Source organism: Suncus etruscus, chromosome 19, assembly GCF_024139225.1.
Source record: "Suncus etruscus isolate mSunEtr1 chromosome 19, mSunEtr1.pri.cur, whole genome shotgun sequence".
Taxonomy (NCBI): Eukaryota; Metazoa; Chordata; class Mammalia; order Eulipotyphla; family Soricidae; genus Suncus; species Suncus etruscus.
Genome location: NC_064866.1, coordinates 9,547,445 through 9,566,152, shown reverse-complemented (window position 1 = coordinate 9,566,152; position 18,708 = coordinate 9,547,445). Strand labels below are relative to the sequence as shown.

The 18,708-nt window shown below is 44.0% G+C and overlaps 1 protein-coding gene across 1 annotated transcript in view; it reads right to left on the bottom strand.

Moving 5' to 3' along the window:
- TRIM33 (tripartite motif containing 33) overlaps positions 1–18,708 on the bottom strand; it is a 116,470-nt gene that overhangs the window by 55,569 nt on the left and 42,193 nt on the right. The window contains 3 exon segments of the mRNA XM_049766027.1: positions 9,919–10,051; positions 10,215–10,359; positions 13,031–13,149. Of these exon segments, the coding sequence (XP_049621984.1) occupies positions 9,919–10,051; positions 10,215–10,359; positions 13,031–13,149 (397 nt within the window).

The following is an 18,708-nucleotide window of genomic DNA, read 5'->3' as shown; positions in this document are numbered from 1 at the left end:
TTTCCATTTTAAGTATTTTAGTTGTTCTCATTTTGTTTTTATAAACTTGAAAATAAGGTATGTGCAGTGTACATAGGAATTTTGTTCATAATTTTTATTAAACTATATATAGTCGGCCGGGCGGTGGCGCTGGAGGTAAGGTGCCTGCCTTGCCTGCGCTAGCCTAGGACGGACCACGGTTCAATCCCCCGGTGTCCCATATGGTCCCCCAAGAAGCCAGGAGCAACTTCTGAGCGCATAGCCAGGAGTAACCCCTGAGCGGCACAGGGTGTGGCCCAAAACCCAAAAAAAAAAAAACTATATATAGTCTAGCCCTCCAACAGTCTGAGGGACAGCAAACTGACCCCTTGTTTAAAGTGTAAGGACCCCTGACCTAGACTCTCATTGTAGTTCAAAATGATCAACAGGGGCCAGAGCGACAGAACACTGTAGGTAGGGCGTTTGCCTTGCACACAGCAGCCAACACGGATCCGGGTTCGATCCCTAGCATTCCATGTAGTCCCCTGAGCCTGCCAGGAGCAATTTCTGGGCACAGAGCCAGGAGAAACCTCTGAGCACCACTGAATGTGGCCCAAAAATTAAAACTTTAAAATAAAAGACCAACAGAATTTTGAAATGGTGCCATTCGAGTCACTGGATAAATTAGGAGATGCAAACAAAGTAGCAAGAAGCAAGCAAATTATACAAATTCTTTACCTGGTAAACGGAACAGATTCTGATGCTAAACAAAGCTCTGTATTTCAACCCACTTGAAACAGATCACAAACTTGTCATAAGGAAAAGAAGTTCTGACAGAAAAAAGATACATTATCTCTACAACCTCTGGTCTCAGAAGCATAGGATAAAGAAACTAATAAAACCATAAATTAGCACTGTGAAATAATTATCTGTTTATGAATTGATGTCTTCTTCCAGAAGAAAAACTATACAAACCTTACTTTGAGAGTTACTGCTTAAAAAAGAAGTATCAGGGAACCAGGCCAATCGTATAGCACATATGGGAAACTTTGCCTTGGATCTGGTCAACCTGGATTTTATCCCTGGCACCAAGAATGTTCCCCCAAACCTACCAGGAGTGATCCTTAAGCACAGAGTTTAAAAGCCTGGTGGGGCTAAAGAGACGGCATAGTGCGTAGGGCGTTTGCTTTGCAATGGTCAGCACAGAAACAGACAGACAGATAGACACACACACACACACACACACACACACACACACACACACACACACATGCACACACAAGTAAAACCTGAGCCCTGTCAGATGTAGGCAGACACAAACACACACAGACACACACACACGAGTAAAACCTGAGCACTGCCAGATGTAGGCAGACAGACAGAGACACAGACACACACACACACGTAAAACCTGAGCACTGCCAGGTGTAGGCCCAAAACGAAAAGGCAGTATAACCAGCTTTAAATGCTGTACAACAGAACAATGTGCCATCATGCAGTTCACAGGAAGCATAAGTAATCCCAAGCCATTACAGCAAGGAATTCCCAAAAGGGCAAGTGTCCAATGGATTGAATAAAAGACACTTATCTTTACCCTGACATAAGGGATTATCCTCCATATATGCCAAACAGAATTCATAGTGTAAGAACCAAAGTCACCTGAGTTCAATCACCTCAGTGAAGTAGTTCTTGAGACAGGTAAAAATTTTAGCTAAGGGGCCGGAGAGATAACATAGTGGTAAGGCATTTGCCTTTCATGCAGAAGGACGGTGGTTCAAATCCCAGCATCCCACATGGTCCTCCGAGCCTGCCAGGAGCCATTTCTGAGCATAGAGCCAGGAGTAACCCCTAAGCACTGCCGGGTGTGACCCAAAAACCAAACCCCCCCCCCAAAAAAAAAAAAAAAAAAAAAACAGAAGAAGAAAAGAAAAAGGACGGTGGGTGGTTCAAATCCTGGCATCCCATATGGTCCCCGGTGCCCACCAGGGGCGATTTCTGAGTGTAGAATCAGGAGTAACCCCTGAGCACCGCCGGGTGTGACCCCCCCCCAAAAAAGAAGTTTACGTAAGACAGAGTTAACTCAGAAATAAAACCAAAGTTGGTGCCCTATGGGAATGAGGAACGAGGGGTTGAGTGAGCTCGGATTCTATCTGAAAAGACTCCCTTGACAACCAAAGCTTGATTCGAAGTCTCCCTCGACAGCCAGAGTTTGAATTAACGTATCCCTAAGGTTTGAATCAGATTGTCCCTAGACAACCAAAGTTGAGCCAGAAAAATCAGTGATTAAGATATACAATGAAATAATTGTTCTGTTACTGCTTGTGATTTCTATATGAACTGCTTAAAGACTTGACTCTGGGTCCTTGCCAAGAATTCCTTAGTTGGACAAGGCTGGGACCTCGGCACCAAATAAACGTCCTTTTGCACCTTGCATCATCAGAGGTGGTCTTTGACTCTCAGCACCGACCTGAGTGTCAACTCGGACCCTAACACTAGAAGTGCTTTTTTAATAAGCCATACTATGTAGCATTACAAAGATGGGATGTTCACCTACTGAGCATGGCTCTTTGACAGGTCCCTGGAAACCCTCTGTTTAAGGAGACTCCTTGAAACGAGCACATAATCTAATCTTACTACTGCAAAATCTAACAAAGATCTGAGATTTATTGTTGGATATTATTAATGATTTATTTGGTACATAGGTGACTGAAATTTTTATTTAGATTGCCTCATTAGGCAATCTGAAGATTCTATTTAGAGTGATAGCCCCAAACGGTGAACAACAGGAGCAAAACCACAGAACTAATCCCAATAGGATAGAAATCTTCTTTCCTGGGGCCAGAGCAGTGGCGCAAGTGGTAGGGTATTTGCCTTGCATGCGGCTAACCTAGGAAAAACTGTGATTTGATCCCCTGGCATTCCATATGGTTCCCCAAGTCAGGAGCGATTTCTGATCACATAGCCAGGAGTGACCCGAGTATCATTGGGTGAACAAAAAAAAAAGAATTTTTGGGCCAGAGAGTAACTTGGAGATACGGCATTTGTCTTGCTTGCAGATGGATGGTGGTCTAATCTCGACATCCGACATGGTCCCCCGAGCCTGCCAGGAGTAACCCCTGAGCGCTGCCGGGTGCGACCCCCTCCAAAAAAAATGGATTAAAAAAATATTTTCCCCTGGACTCTAGGCCTGGCCTGAGTGCCACCTCCGGTGGCCTGCTGTGGGTTCCAGGTGGACTCTATTAGAAGTCTCCAGGCTTCCCCCATTCCCTACTCTAGGGAGGAGGAGCAGAGGGAGGGGCTGGGCAGATAACTGCTTCGTGTGCCTTAATCCTGGAGGCCAGCTCTTCTCAGGTATGGGGTTAGGGGATACCCCATGCCGGATGGCATTCTCCCTAGCTTGGGGAGTGCTGGGAGACTTGGCAGGCCTCCAGCCGTTCCCCTATTTCCCCCTAGACTCTAGGCCTGGCCTGAGTGCTACCTCAGGTAGCCTGCTGTGGGTTCCAGGTGTACTCTATTAGGGGTCTCCAGGCTTCCCCCCCTCCCTACTCTAGGGAGGAGGTGCAGAGGGAGGGGCTGGGCAGATAACTGGCTTCCGGTGCCTTGATCCTGGAGGCCAGATCTTCCCAGGTATGGGGTTAGGGGACACCCCATGCCGATGGCATTCTCCCTAGCTTGGGGGGTGCCGGGAGGCTTGGCAGGCCTCCAGCCGTTCCCCTATTTCCCCCTCTACTCCAGGCCTTCCCTGGTTGCCAGCCCAGGTGGACTCTATCGTGGTCCTCAGGCTTTCCCCCTTTCTCTCCCAAAACTAAGGTGGGGGCACATGGGGTGGATGGCGGGCCGATGCAGCACTGGTGTATGTCGGGACTTTACGTCGTGACATTCACTGGCATTTTTTTTTCTTCTCATTGGTCTCCATTTAAAAAACTTTATATATTTAAAATTTAAATGGGAGGATTGACTCAGTTTGGGAAGAAAGCAGTTTGGGTGGGGGTGCCATATATTTTCAAAATAAAAATGAGGATGGACCCTCAGGCTGGGAAGGAGCCAGTACTCTTTACCTACTTGTTTACTCTCAGCGGCCTCTTGGCCTCTTTCTTCTTTCATTATGTAACTATGGCTGCTACCATACTAGGTTTCTGATTAGTTCCCATGAACGGTGACAATTGATTCCACTGTCTTAAGTTAGATTGTTTATTTTCCCCATTTCTTATCTTTTCTCCTCTTTGTGAACTGTTCAATAAGGTATTTTGGTGAAAGAGTCCCTCTCTATCTTTCCTTCCCTTTGTTATTTGTTAAATAAGGAAGTAGAAGTGTCCCTCCATTTAACTTTTATATAAGAACCAAGTCAATTGGATTGTTGGACTTAATCTAGCATCCTCATAGGCACCAATCTGGCTGTGAACTGTTCAATAAGGTATTTTGGTGAAAGAGTCCCTCTCTATCTTTCCTTCCCTTTGTTATTTGTTAAATAAGGAAGTAGAAGTGTCCCTCCATTTAACGTTTATATAAGAACCAAGTCAATTGGATTGTTGGACTTAATCTAGCATCCTCACAGGCACCAATCTGGCTGTGAACTGTTCAATAAGGAATTTTGGTGAAAGAGTCTCTCAGTTTAATGCTTATGTTTGAACTAGGTCACAGGGATCACTGGACTTGTTCTTTCGGCCCCCTTATGCGCTGATAACGTCAGGTGGCATTATTCCTTGTTTGCATGGGCACATTAAAATGGAAAATACTATACATACAAATAAGTTCTTATCTAATAGAGATAGGAACACACAAATCTTGTGATGCAATGGAACCTTACAAACCCTGAACCTGATGACCTGATGACATGATGACCTGGCACAGGCCTCAGAGATTTGGGTATTTCCCAGTCACCCTTGGCCCAGGGAAGCCATCTATGAAACATCCAATGTTGTTTATGACATCATCTGGAAGCAATCCTCTACCAGGGAAGACCCTACTGCTGCTCTGGCATCGATTCACTCAAAAGAGTCTTCCCTTAACACTGAGAAGATTTAAACAACAACGACCTGTGTACTGGACAGGGCTTTCTGCATTGCCCATTAATTGCAAGTTGAAATTAGACGCCGCTCCACACCATCCTGACTTCAATGTAGGATATACAGATTCCAGGACCTTCAATACAGAAATGTGAGATCAACAACAGAGACTGTGAAAAATGTAACTGTATGGGCACTACAGACAATGATCGGGATTGGACAAACTAGTTTGCATGGAGCCTAGAAATGGTCTTATGTCAGGAAACTTCAGGGTTAGGGTCTCCTTGTACTTAGGCCAAAGTTTTTCCTTTCCATGACCCCCATACTTTGGTGGGCCCATGCAAACGATAATTGCCACACTAACATTGCTTTTACAGTGCTCCTCTAATTCCAAACCTTTAAGAAACCACTAGTAAAAATATCTGAAACAGCAAAAAAAAAAAAAAAGGTTTACATTAGTGTTAACATATCTGCTTTTAGTTACACTAGCATTCTGGGGGATAAAGGAGGGAGATAAGAGATATATGCTTGGGAATAGGGATGAAGGGAGGACAACACCGCTGGTGGAAAGGCCCTCATTTATTGTCACTGTGTACCTTAAATTTCACTGTGTAAGATTTGAAATTCACTTTGGCCACAATAAAAATTAAAAAAGGAGTTTTTTGTTTAATTTTTTTGATTGGCTTTATAAAGCAAAGTTAAAGGGTTTAAGTAGGGAGTCTGCCTTCTATATGACCAACCCAAGTTAGGTGTCCTTGGCACCCCATAAGGTTCACAGAGCTTATTAGGGGTGGCCCCTGAGCACAGAGCCAGGAGTAAGCCCTATGCATTGCCAGGTGTGGCCCAAAACCAAAACCAAACAAAAAGCTCATTTCTGAATTTCATCCATGATGTCAATTTAGCAATAATCTGTGAATCAAAGGAAATACCCAAGACATGATTTGAAACTTGCCAGAAAGTACAGAGGTTACAGCACTTGGTTTACACACAGTCAACCCTGGTCAATCCCTGGGGCCACATATGGTCCCCAAAACACTGGCAGGAGTAATCTCTGTCTGAGCACAGAGCAGTTAGATGTGGCCTGACCTCCACCACCACCAAGAGGAGAGACTATCAGAAAAAAAAAAAAAAAGGGTAAGGAAAGGGATGCAATAGGATTAAACTTTTAAAACAGTACCAGATGGAACATCCTTACATGGGAAACATGTATTCTTCCTTTATGCTTTTGCTTCTTACCATCAATCTTAAAGCCCTGGACAGAGGGGGCAGTCCTCCACAAGCACAGGGAGGCGGGGGTGTTCCAAAGCACATGCCTTATAAGGTCAGTTTCATTCCCAGAAATCATACACACTAAGCACAGTAGTGGGAGTTGTTGGGTTTGGGGCCACACCTGGCGATGCTTAGGGGTTACTCCTGGCTCTGCACTCAGAAATTAATCCTAGCGATGCTTAGGGACCTGTAATAGATGCAGGGATAGAAACTGGGTTGGGTTGGCCATATGCAAAGCAGGTACCCTGCCCCTGTACTCTTAGAGTATGCAGTCTTTGGAACTCCAGCCAGCCATGTGCAAGCACCACATCCAATGTCATAATCCCCAAAGGTTGACTCCTAATGATGTGTGAGCATCCCAGTTAAAAAAAGCAACCCTAAAAAAAAAAAAAAAAGGCAACCCTGGGCCCGGAGAGATAGCACAGCGGCATTTGCCTTGCAAGCAGCCGATCCAGGACCAAAGGTGGTTGGTTCGAATCCCAGTGTCCCGTATGGTCCCCCATGCCTGCCAGGAGCTATTTCTGAGCAGACAGCCAGGGGAAAAAAAAAAAAGCAACCCTTGGGGCCGGACATAGGTTCAAATCTGGCGTCCCATATGGTCCCCCGTGCCTGCCAGGAGCAATTTCTGAGCCTGGAGCCAGGAATAACCCCTGAGCACTGCCGGGTGTGACCCAAAAACCACACACACGAAAAAAGCAACCCTTGGCAACTATGTGCGTGTGCACTAAGGGTGATCACCGGGAAACTCAGCAACCAGAAGATGTGCACCACTGAAGAAATCCAGATGAGACAGGGGCAAACTCCAAGTGTGCAACCCTTGACTGGCACCACAACCAAGCGGGTGATCCTCCATCACAACTGCAGTGGCCAATGGAAGGATGGAAAATCGAGCTTAAAGAAAATAAAGTGTCAGAGATACGGTCACAGCTGTGAGAAAGATACTCTAATGTCTTCCTCATCCCCCCCAGCTCTGCTGGTGCTCTCCTCCGTGGATGGAGAGAGAAGAGGGAGAAAGAGGAGACAAGGGAAAGGCGAGAAATCGCTCATGTCTGCAGAGGCATGACAAAAGGATGTAAACGTGTGTCTGTCTGTTGTCAAGGCCACGAAGACAAAGAGGGAGTGTCCCTGAGAGGACCTAAAGGTACACTATCTCTTGCTGATAGGTCCAGGCTACCAACAGCATGCTTGAGTCCTGCACCTCCAAATCTAACCAAGAAAGGAAAGAAAATACCTAGTGGCCAGATTCACTACAGATATAAGTCAGCAGTGGGTGGGTTTCCTCGTTTCCATAGCATATCAGTCATCCCACACAGCTGTTCTTCCCACCAACATTCCAGAGTGGGGATAGCCATGGGAATTGGGATTTTATGGGCTTTCAGTTCCCAGACCTTCCCTTTGTTTTTCCTCACAATGATGCTAAGAAGAAAAAAAACCTCAAGAAATAAATAACAATGCATGGTAAGATTTAGCACTTTGATAAAAAAAAAAAATACTGTTCACTAGATTAGGTTACTTCATTTAAAATCCCAGCCAACTTTCAGGTAAAATGAAACATTTTAAAACAAATCAGAACCATTTAAAGTGGCATTCTATACAAATATACAGGCATTATAAAAAAAAAAAAAAAAAAAAAGAACAAAACATATTGGGGCCAGAGAGATAGCATGGAGGGAGGGAGTTTGCCTTGCATGCAGAAGGACTGTGGTTTGAATTCCGGCATCCCATAAGGTCCCCGAGTCTGCCAGGAGTAACCCTGAGTGCTGTTGGGTATGCCCCAAAAACCAAAAAATTAAAAAGAACATATTACCTTAGTCTATTGTGAGAGACTCCATATACACTGTATTCTATATTCTACCATAATATGTAGCAGAAAATAAGCATATAGGTTAAAACCCTGGCTCTATCACTAACAATAAAAATCTGTACAGACTGCCCAAGTTCTCAATGAGTAGGCCTCTATCACTTCACAGGTGGTCTGCATGAATTAAATAAACAAGCAACATTCAGAAAATGCCAGGCACAAACTATGAATTCCATACTTGTCAGCAATTAAGAATGTAGTTTTCAACAGAAAAGCTGTAATAAGACATCCTCTAATGACATACATATTTAAGTGTAGTTAAAACTTCATTAGTTCACCCTTTCTTTGAAACAGATGCCAGAGAAACTTAAAACTTGGGGTCAGAACAACTGTACATTGAGTAGGGTGCTTGCCTGGCATGGAGACGACCAGGGTTTGCTCTCTGACATCCCATATGATCCCCGAGTACCAGCAGCAGTAATTTCTGAGTGGGCAGCCAGGAGTAACTCTTGAGCACCATCTCTGGGTGTGACCAAAAGGGAATATGGGAAAGCCTTGACATTTACTTGAGGATTTTATTATAAAACTGGAAATTTCAGCATTAATTGCAGAACAATTCTGATGTAACAGACAATCAGATTGGTGAATAGTACTGAATTCAGACAGTAAACTGCTGAAATATATAGGTGAACATAAATAATTATGCTAATTAGATATTTATTATTTCCTCATTTTCCTCTGAATCATTTATCTAAGATGCAAAACAGTAGGGCCAGAGCCAGACAGTACAGTGAGTAAAGGCATTTGCAAGCAGCTGACCGCAGAGCCAGAGAGATAATACTGTGTGTAAGGGCAATGCTTTGTATGGCCGAACAGGTTTCCCGGCACACCTCAGGGCATCTCATCAGGTTCCCCCAAACCTGCCAGGAGCAATTTCTGATCACAGAGCCGTGAGTGCCTGAGTGCCTCTGGGTGTTGCCCAGACACCAAAACCAACAGCCAACAACAAAAATAAAAAAGCAAGCAGCTGGCCCAGGCTCAATCTCTGGCATCCCATAAGGTCCTGAGCCCCACCAAGAAAAAGTCCTAACTGCAGAGCCAGGAAGAACCACACTGTTCTTTGATGTTAACATGATTAACATTTAATCATAACCATGGGATCCTTTTAGAAGACAGCTATAGTATACTTGAAGATAATGATCTGAGTCAGCGGCAGAGAAAATCAACTGAAACCTAGGGCAGAGAGATAGCACAGCGGTATAATATTTGCCTTGCACGCAGGGTGGTTCGAATCCTGGCATCCCATATGGTCCCCGAGCTTGCCAGGAACGATTTCTGAGCGCAGAGCCAAGAGCAACCCCAAAACCAAAAAAGAAAAAAGAAAACCAAGGAAGCAACTTCCAATCTTGCAAAGTCAAAAAGCCACACATTTCTAATCATTATTAACAGCTATTCAAAGAAGTTGTTAAAGCAAACCCTGTTCTGAGTCATAAAATATAAGTAATTGAGAATTAAGTTGTTAATAAAATTATGGAGTAATTATTTCACTTAGAAATAATGGGGGAGGGGTCAGAGCAATAGCACAAGGGTAGGGTATTTGCCTTGCACGCGGCCAAACTGGATGAACCCCAGATTCAATCCAAAGGCATCCCATAAGGTCCCCCGATTTCTGCCATGAGCGACTGCTGAGCTCATTGCCATGTTCGTGGGCACCCTGGGTTCAATCCCCCCAGCATTCCATATGCACCCCCAACCCTGCCGGGAGTGATTTCTGAGCACAGAGCCAGGAGCAAGCCCTGAGCACCACCAGGATGGGGATGGAAGGGGGGAAAACTTAGGAGAACTTCTCATTATTTCTTGCAAGCATAAGTATGACTTCTGTACCTATGTTCTTTGTGTTCCAATAGCTGGCAGTCTCTACATGTTAGTCTATCACATGTTTCACAGAAAAGTTTCAACTGTTCTTGTTTGTGTACAGGGCAGAAAACAGGGCGCTGACCAGATGCTCCAACAGACTCTGTAGAGAAACACACACACACACACACATTTTAAAATAAGCAGAATTTTTATAGAGCAACTTTAAGTTCTTACTGGTATCCAAAGTTCATAAAGTAGAAATGTTGTGGGGTGTTGAAGTAGCAAAAAATGAATGCTAGCCATCAAAAGTGCTTCTGTCTTACCTGAGACATCTTCTTTCTTCCTGATCAAGTGATCTTTAGTGAATTTTACTCTCTGGTGTGCTTCAATACAAGTCTTACAGAGCCATTCTCCACATTCTACACAAAAGCCAACTGCACTTGCATTGTCTTCACAACTAGTACATACCTAGAAAAGGAAATAAATACTGATACACAGTTTATAAAACACAGCTTTGTATTTAAAAAGAAAAAATCTTTCTAATTTGCTATCAAATAGTTCCCAATTCAAGCATCTGGAATAAAATTATTTTTGTAAATCCTATCTTCAATGAAATTCTTTTTCATCCATCTGATTAAAAATTCAGGTGGGGGGCTGGAGAAATAGCATGGAGATAGGGCATTTGCCTTGCATGCAGAAGGATGGTGGTTCAAATCCCGGCATCCCATATGGTCCCCGAGCCTGCCAGGAACGATTTCTGGGTGTAGAGCCAAGGAGTAACCCCTGAGCACTGCCAGGTGTAACCCAACACACACACACACACACACACACACACACACACACACACACACACACACACACACACACACACACACAAATAATAATTCAGGTGAGAGGCCAAAGCCATTGCATAGCAAGTAGGACACTTGCTTGAACCTGACTAACCTGGGTTTGATTCTCAGGACCCCATATGGTCCCTTGAGCAATGCCAGGGGGATCCTTGAATGCAGAGCCAGGAGTAAGCTCTGAACACAACTGAGTCTTCCCCACCCCCAAAATAATAAACAACAAAAACTTTGTCTCTTACTATTTAAAAAAAAAATCAGGTGAAGGGGGCCGAAGCAATAGCACAGCAGGTAGAAAATTTGCCTTGCCAGCAGCCAACTCAGGTTCAATCCTCGGCATCCCATATTGTCCCAAGCCTGCCAGGTGTAATTTCTGTTTTGTTTTTTGTTTTTGGGCCACACCTGGTAATGCTCAGGGGTTACTCCTGGCTATGCGCTCAGAAGTCACTCCTGGCTTGGGGAACCATATGGGACGCCAGGGGATCGAACCGCAGTCCGTCCTAGGCTAGCACTGGCAAGGCAGACACCTTACCTCTAGCACCACCACGCCGGCCCCCAGGAGTAATTTCTAAGCAGAGCCAGAAGTAACCCCAGAACGCCAAGTGTGGCATAAAAATAAAAACCAGAGGCTGGAACAAGAACACAACAGGTAGGGTGTTTGCCTTGCATGCTGTCGACCCGGGTTTGATCCCACATGATCCCCCAAACCTGACAAGAGTAACTTATGAGCACAGAGCCAGGAATAATCCAAGTGCCACCAGATGTGGCCCCAAAACCAAACAAAACAAGGTGAAAAAAAGAAATGAAAATTCAGTTTAAAACTATTGTTCTTTTTTAGAACAAAAAGGTGATACAAGATTAGAAAATTTTAGGCTTGTTTTTGGGCCACATATGGCTGTGCTCAGGGCTTACTCTTGGCTCTACACCCAGGAATCACATGGGTGAATCAGGTGTGAGGCAAGCACAGTACCCACTGTACTATAGATCCAGCCCAAGAATTAAATGTTTAAACAATGACTTTTAGTCTCATCTAATTAAAGTGGAAGGGGCTGGAGCAAGCTACAGCAGATAAAACAACTGCCTTGCACATAGCTGACCCAGCTTCAATTCCCTGGCTCGACCAAGATTGAATCCTCCCTAAGCACAAAGTCTAGATAGAATAAGCCCTGTATACCATCAGATGTGTGCTTCCACTTCAAAGATTTTAAAATTTTAATTTTTAGGGACCGAGAGATAGCATGGAAGTAAAGTGTTTGTTCGCCTTGCATGCAGAAGGGCAGTAGTTCAAATCCCGGCATCCCATATGGTCCCGAGTCTGCCAAGAGCGATTTCTGAGCGTAGAGCAAGGAGTAACCCCTGAGCACTGCCAGGTGTGACCCCCCAAAAGCTTAATTTTTAGAGTGTAGGGTATATAATAAACTATTTTCTGTTTTAAATAGCTACTGAATTGGGCCAGAATGATAGTACAGCAGGTAGGGTGCTTGCCTTGTACCCCAGATGGTCTTCCAAGCACCACCAAGAGTAATTCTTGAGCACAGAGCCAGAAGTAACACCTACATAATATTCCATCATGTATATGTACCAGAGTTTCTTTAGCCATTCATCTGTTGAAGGGCATCTCTGTTGTTTCCAGATTCTGGGTATTGTAAATAGCACTGCAATAAATATAGGTGTGCAGAAGGCATTTTTATACTGTTTTTGTGTTCCTAGGGTATATCCTTAGAACTGGTAGATAGCTGGATCATATGCAGCAGTCAGGAAAATTAAGGCATGAAATTTTCCTATACCTGGATGGACATAGAAAATATTATGCTGAGTAAAATAAGTCAGAGGGAGAGAGACAGGCACAGAATAGTCTCACTCATCTGTGGGTTTTAAGAAAGAATAATACCCAGAAACAATGGAGATGAGGGCTAGAAGAACCAGCCCACGATCTGAAGCTTACCACAAAGAGTGGTGAGTTGAGTTAGAGAAATAACTACACTAACAACTATCATGACAATGGTAGTAAGTTAAAGAAATATCTAGAATACAGGCAGGGAGTGGAGGAGGAAGGACTTGGGGGCATTGTGGTAGGAAGGTTGCACTGGTGAAGGGAGGTTTTCTTTTATAGAATAGAAACCCAACTACAAATATGTTTGTAATCATGGTACTTAAATATATGTAACACTTGATTATTGCCAGTTGTGCCCCCCAAAAAATAAAAAGAACTACTGAATTGCCATAAAGGATACACATGACTTTCAATAATTTATATACCAATATCATGATAGAAAAAAAACCAAGAAACATACCTGTTCTGACTTTTCATCAGAACTGCTTGGGGCTTCAGATGTATCTTTCACAAAGTAATTATCCACGAGGTCTATCTGCCTGCATTCTTGGCGGCATACAGGGCACCGTATCACACCAACTACAACAAAGAGAAATAACATTAAGAAATGTTCTTCAGGAAAGAATAGAGACCACATGGCTGCTATAAATGATCTCAGTTGCTGGTGGCGTTGTTTATGTTTTCCCCAGTTTGGGGGCCACACTTGGCAGTTAAGTAAAACAGGGACTAGAGACAGTACAGGCAGGTAGGTAGGGCACTTGTCCCGTACATTTGAGTCTCGGGTTTGATTCTCAGCGTCCCATTTGATGCCTCGAGTCTACTAGGAGTAATTCTTGAGTGCTGAGCCAGGAGTTAACACCTGATTACCATCAGATGTGGCCCCAAACACAAAAGGGAAGAGTTAAGTAAAATATCCTATTGAGTAATTCCACAAGGGGGAATAATACCGTATATTTAGGAAAATAAAACAATCACTAAAATATGGGGAAGTGCTTCTATACTAATGGTTGGTGAATTATGACCCCAAATAATCACAGGTGATATTTCTCGATATCCCCCCTTTACACAGTAAAGATGAATCAAGATCTGACTGAATTAAAAACTGAGGTGCTGACAATGATGATTTAATGGGCAGTAAACAAGTGAGGCTCCTAAAAGGTGAAGCAGAGATGGTTCATCTATAAGAAAACAGGATTGATTGTCAAGGAGCCTGAATGAGCTCAAAGGGGTAGCGCAGAATTCAGGGGTCCTCAAACTTTTTAAACAGGGGGCCAGTTCACTGTCCCTCAGATCACTGGAGGATCTTTCTATAGTAAAAACAAAACTTAGGAACGAATTCTTATGCACACTGCATATATCTTATTTTGCAATGAAGAAACAAAACAGATACAAATACAACATGTGGCCCACGGGCCATAGTTTGAGGACCACCGGTACATGCTGCAGACCTGGGAACTATCCCAGCACTGCACTGTCCTGGAAGCAACCCTTCAACATCACCAGCTTTTGTCCAAAAACCGGCACCAAAAACGGGTGGCTAACAATGAAAGCCAAAATTCAAGTAACGCCCTTTGGATCTGAGCGAGAAGTACACTTAGAAGCTGAGAACGGCAAGAAAATGGATTCTCTCTTCAGAGCTTCCAGAAGGATTCAGATCTACTACACTATTTTTACTCTAATCTAGCAAAACCATTATCAAACTAGTCGTTTGTATGCCACCAAAAGCTAGCGGCCATTTTGGAAGCAGAGTTAATAGTATTTGCCTTGTACAAAGCCAACCAGGATTCAATCCCTGGCACCACATGGTACCCTCATCCAAGTGCTGCCAGGAGATCTCTGAGCATCACTAGTTGTGCACACACACAAAGGACAGTATTATTTGTGTCAATCACAGAACTGAATATATAGCATAAAAGGCAGACTACTTGCTTTTTTTTTTAATTCTTTTTTTTTTGGGGGGGGGGGGGTGTTTCACACCCGGCAGTGCTCAGGGGACCATATGGGATGCCGGGATTCGAAACACCGTCCTTCCGCATGCAAGGCAAATACTTTACCTCCATGCTATCTCTCTGGCAACCAGACTACTTGCTTTTTTTTAAATTATCTTTATTTAAACACCGTGATTACAAATATAATTGTAGTTGTATGATTACAGTCATGTAAAGAACACCCCCCTTCACCAGTGCAGGATTTCTACCACCAATTTCCCAGATCTACCTACTCCCCACCCCACCCACACCTGTACTCGAGACAGGCTCTATGTGGTGAGCTTCATGTCTTTAGCTGCACCTATATGGGAGGATGGGGGGAAGTAAGAGTTGGGACTGAGGCAGTAAAACATTAGAAATGAGCTTTGTAGGGCAGTATCAAGGTCCCAATACAAGTTGGATATTATGGATATATAGAATATATGCACACAATACTATCAATATGAAAACAAAGAGAAAAAATTTCCACTGACTGTCCCAATATAAACCAGTGCTAGAACAGCCTGCCCTCCCAGAGCGCATTCCCATTAGTGTAGGGAGAGATAGGGGGAAAGCCTGAAGTCCAGGGGAGAAAAACCCTATACCTGGCACGAGCTGGTCTCCAGAATCAAGGAGGAAATTGGAAGCCAGATGTCTGCCCACCCTCCTCTCCATGCACCTCCCCCCTGGAGTACGGAGGGAGGGGGAGAACCTGAGGACCACTAAGAGTCCACCTGAACCCACTTCTGGCCATCTGAGCTGGCACCCAGGGAAGGCCTGGAGTCAGGGGAAAAAGACAAGGACGGCTGGGGGCCTGGCAAGCCTCCCAGCACTCCCCAGGCTAGGGAGAAAGGCTCTGGTATGGGGCCTCCCAAAACCCCATACCTGGCAAGAGCTGGTCTCCAGAATCAAAGAGGAAACCGGAAGCCAGATCAGACTACTTGCTTTGAAGAAGGTATTCAAGACTAGTATGCACATTATTTTCTTCCTTTCTGTTCCTTTCTTCTGGGCTTTCAGGCCACACCAGGTTGTGTTCGGGCTTACTCCTGACTGTACAGGGATCACTCCTGATGATGCTCAAGAGATTACGTATTCAGTGCCAGGGATCAAATCCCAGTTTGCATTAATCAAGAATCCGGTTGAATCGCCAGCATTCCATATGGGCCCGTGATACCTGCCAGGAGTGACTCACTGTGCACAGAGCCAAAAGTAATCTCTGAGCATTGCAGGATGTGCACGCCCCCATTTATTTTTAAAGGAAGCAACAATATGGTGAAGGAAAGAGGTGTTAAGAATCTATAAATCTTTAAATAGTTGAGCTAGTATGAGCTTCTGTTTGGTTGGCTTTGGGGCCACACACAGCTGTGCTCAGAATTGACACCTGGCTAGGTGTTCAGGAATCATTCCTGGTGGGCTCCAGGCAAACACCCTGCCCACTGTACTATCACTCTGGCCCCAAGAGAATGAGTTTAAAATCTACCAAACAACAAAGTAATCATAGAGGTGATGGGTATATAAAATTGTAAGGGAAAAATTACAGGAGTAACTCAACTTCCTAGGCACATCAAAAAAGTTTTAATTCACTTATTTGTTTGTTTGTTTATTGGTTTTTGGGTCACACCAGGCATAGCTCAGGGAACCTTATGGGATGCTGGGATTCGAACCACCGTCCTTCTGCATGCAAGGCAAATGCCTTACCTCCAATGCTGTCTCTCCAGCCCCAAGTTTTAAGAAAAGTGAGATGTTCGTTGTCTTTAAAATTAACATGCACTTACAAGTGTGTAAGAGAGAACTTTCTTGGGGCCAGAGAGATAGCATGGAGGTAAGATGTTTGCCTTTCATGCAGAAGGTCGGTGGTTCGAATCCCGGCATCCCATAAGGTCTCCCCACAAGCCTGCCAGGAGCAATTTCTGAGCGTAGAGCCAGGAGGAACCCCGAAGCAACATCGTTATATATTATCTAAAAAGAGGGGAGCTGGAACCTGACTGAGGGGGCTGGCTGGCCTCAGATTCTGACCCCTCAATAAGTACATTAAACACAGGACTCTCCTAGGAATCTTCTCACCCAAGTAGGAGAGAAACTTTTGCCTATGCAGCTCTCTTGAAGACAACACCTGGAGGCCAGGATGAGGCCTCTAAGATTACACCTGTGATCATAAGAATGAATAAACAATGGCTCTTGATAATTCAAATCCTGCAACCTGTGCCACCACAGAATAGCATTAAAAATTTTCTGGGAATAGAGAAATAGCACAAAAGGTAGGGCGCTTGCCTTTCAAATGACAGAGCCAGGTTAGATTCCTGGCACCATACATCATCTGCCAAGTGAGGCCAGAAATGACTCCTGAGTGCAAAGCCTTGAGCACAGTCAGGTGTGGCCCCAAAACAAAGCAATGAGAATCCTATAAAGTCCTTTGAGAGAATCAATGAGCCTGAGGATAACCTTGAGAGACACCCACATCTCCCAAAAACCAGAAACAAAAAAACAACAAAACAAAACAAAACAAAACAAAACAATTCTACAAAGCTAACAAGGAAATATGAAATAAAAACTTGAAGCCATGAACAATTTTAATTCTATGTACATGTAATTATATGTATGTAAAAATTAAGAACCTTAGCGAAAACGACAACATCTAAATAAAGGAATTTTTTTTGGTTTTGGGTCATCCCTGGTGACGCTCAGGGATTACTCCTGGCTATGAACTCAGAAATCACTCCTGGCTCAGGGAACCATCTGGGACTCCGGGCGAACCTGGTCCATCATAGACTGGCTGCGTGCAAGGCAAGTGCCCTACCACTATACTATCGCTCCCACCCCATGAAGAAATTTTTTTTGTGTGTGTGTGGCTTTTGGGTCACTCCCGGCAGTGCTCAGGGGTTACTCCTGGCTCCATGCTCAGAAATTGCTCCTGGCAGGCACAGGGGACCATATGGGACGCCGGGATTCGAACCGATGACCTTCTGCATGAAAGGCAAACACCTTACCTCCATGCTATCTCTCCGGCCCCATGAAGAAATATTTTTAAGGATAAAAAATTATGGCGATAAGGGGCCGGAGAGATAGCACAGTGGCGTTTGCCTTGCAAGCAGCCGACCCAGAACCTAAGAACCTAAGGTGGTTGGTTCGAATCCCAGTGTCCCATATGGTCCCCTATGCCTGCCAGCAGCTATTTCTAAGCAGATAGCCATGAGTAACCCCTGAGCACCACCGGGTGTGGCCCAAAAACCAATATATATGGTGATACAAACTGTTCTGAGCAAGAAATAATCTAAAAGTATTAATTTATACCTGTGTAAACTAGTGACTGATATAAGATAGTTTTCTCTTTTTCTTTAGTTTATTAAAAATTGGTTCTTTTACTTATACTTGATTGGTTCTCTACTTTAATATGACAAGTTATCAATTTATAATAGAAAAATTAGTATTTTCGGGGCCAGAGAGAGAGCACAGTGGTAAGGTGTTTGCCTTAGACGCAGGACAGTGGTTTGAATCCCGGCATCCCATATGGTCCCGAGAGCCTGTCAGGAGTGAGTTCAGAGCATAGAGTAATCCCTGAGTTCTGCCGGGCGTGACCCAAAAATAATAAAATTAAATTTAAAAAAATAGTATTTTCATTCCAAGATGCCATTTAAATGCTGAATAATGCAAAAATTAATAACCAAAAAAATTAAAATAGAAAGGAACATAGCCTACAAGCAACTTCCAGAAATGCCAAGTGCCAAGGAATCCCTGCATACTAAAGAAACTTAGCCCAGAGCACAGCTGATGAAGATTTACCTAACAATGACTCTGACACGCCATACAATTTCCTAGGAAGCCTGGAATTCAGAAAAAAGAGCCATGAAAGTTATTCCAGTCAGATGCAGGGGAATACATTCAAGTCTATGAATATCAACAAAATTGTATGTACTACACTTTAGAGAAAGAGAGCAAAGTGGGTAGGGTGTTAGCCTTGAACGAAGTTAACCCGGGTTTGATCGCCCACAACCAATATAAGTCCCTGAGCCTGCCAGGAGTAATTTCTTAGCACAGAGCCAGGAGTGACCCACCCCTGAGTGCTGCCAGGTATGGCCCCAAAACATAATAAAAGTTTTATTTAACTATGATATACTTAAAACTAACTTATTGCCTGAGCTGGCCTTTTTGGGGGTCGGAAGAGGGAGGGTTT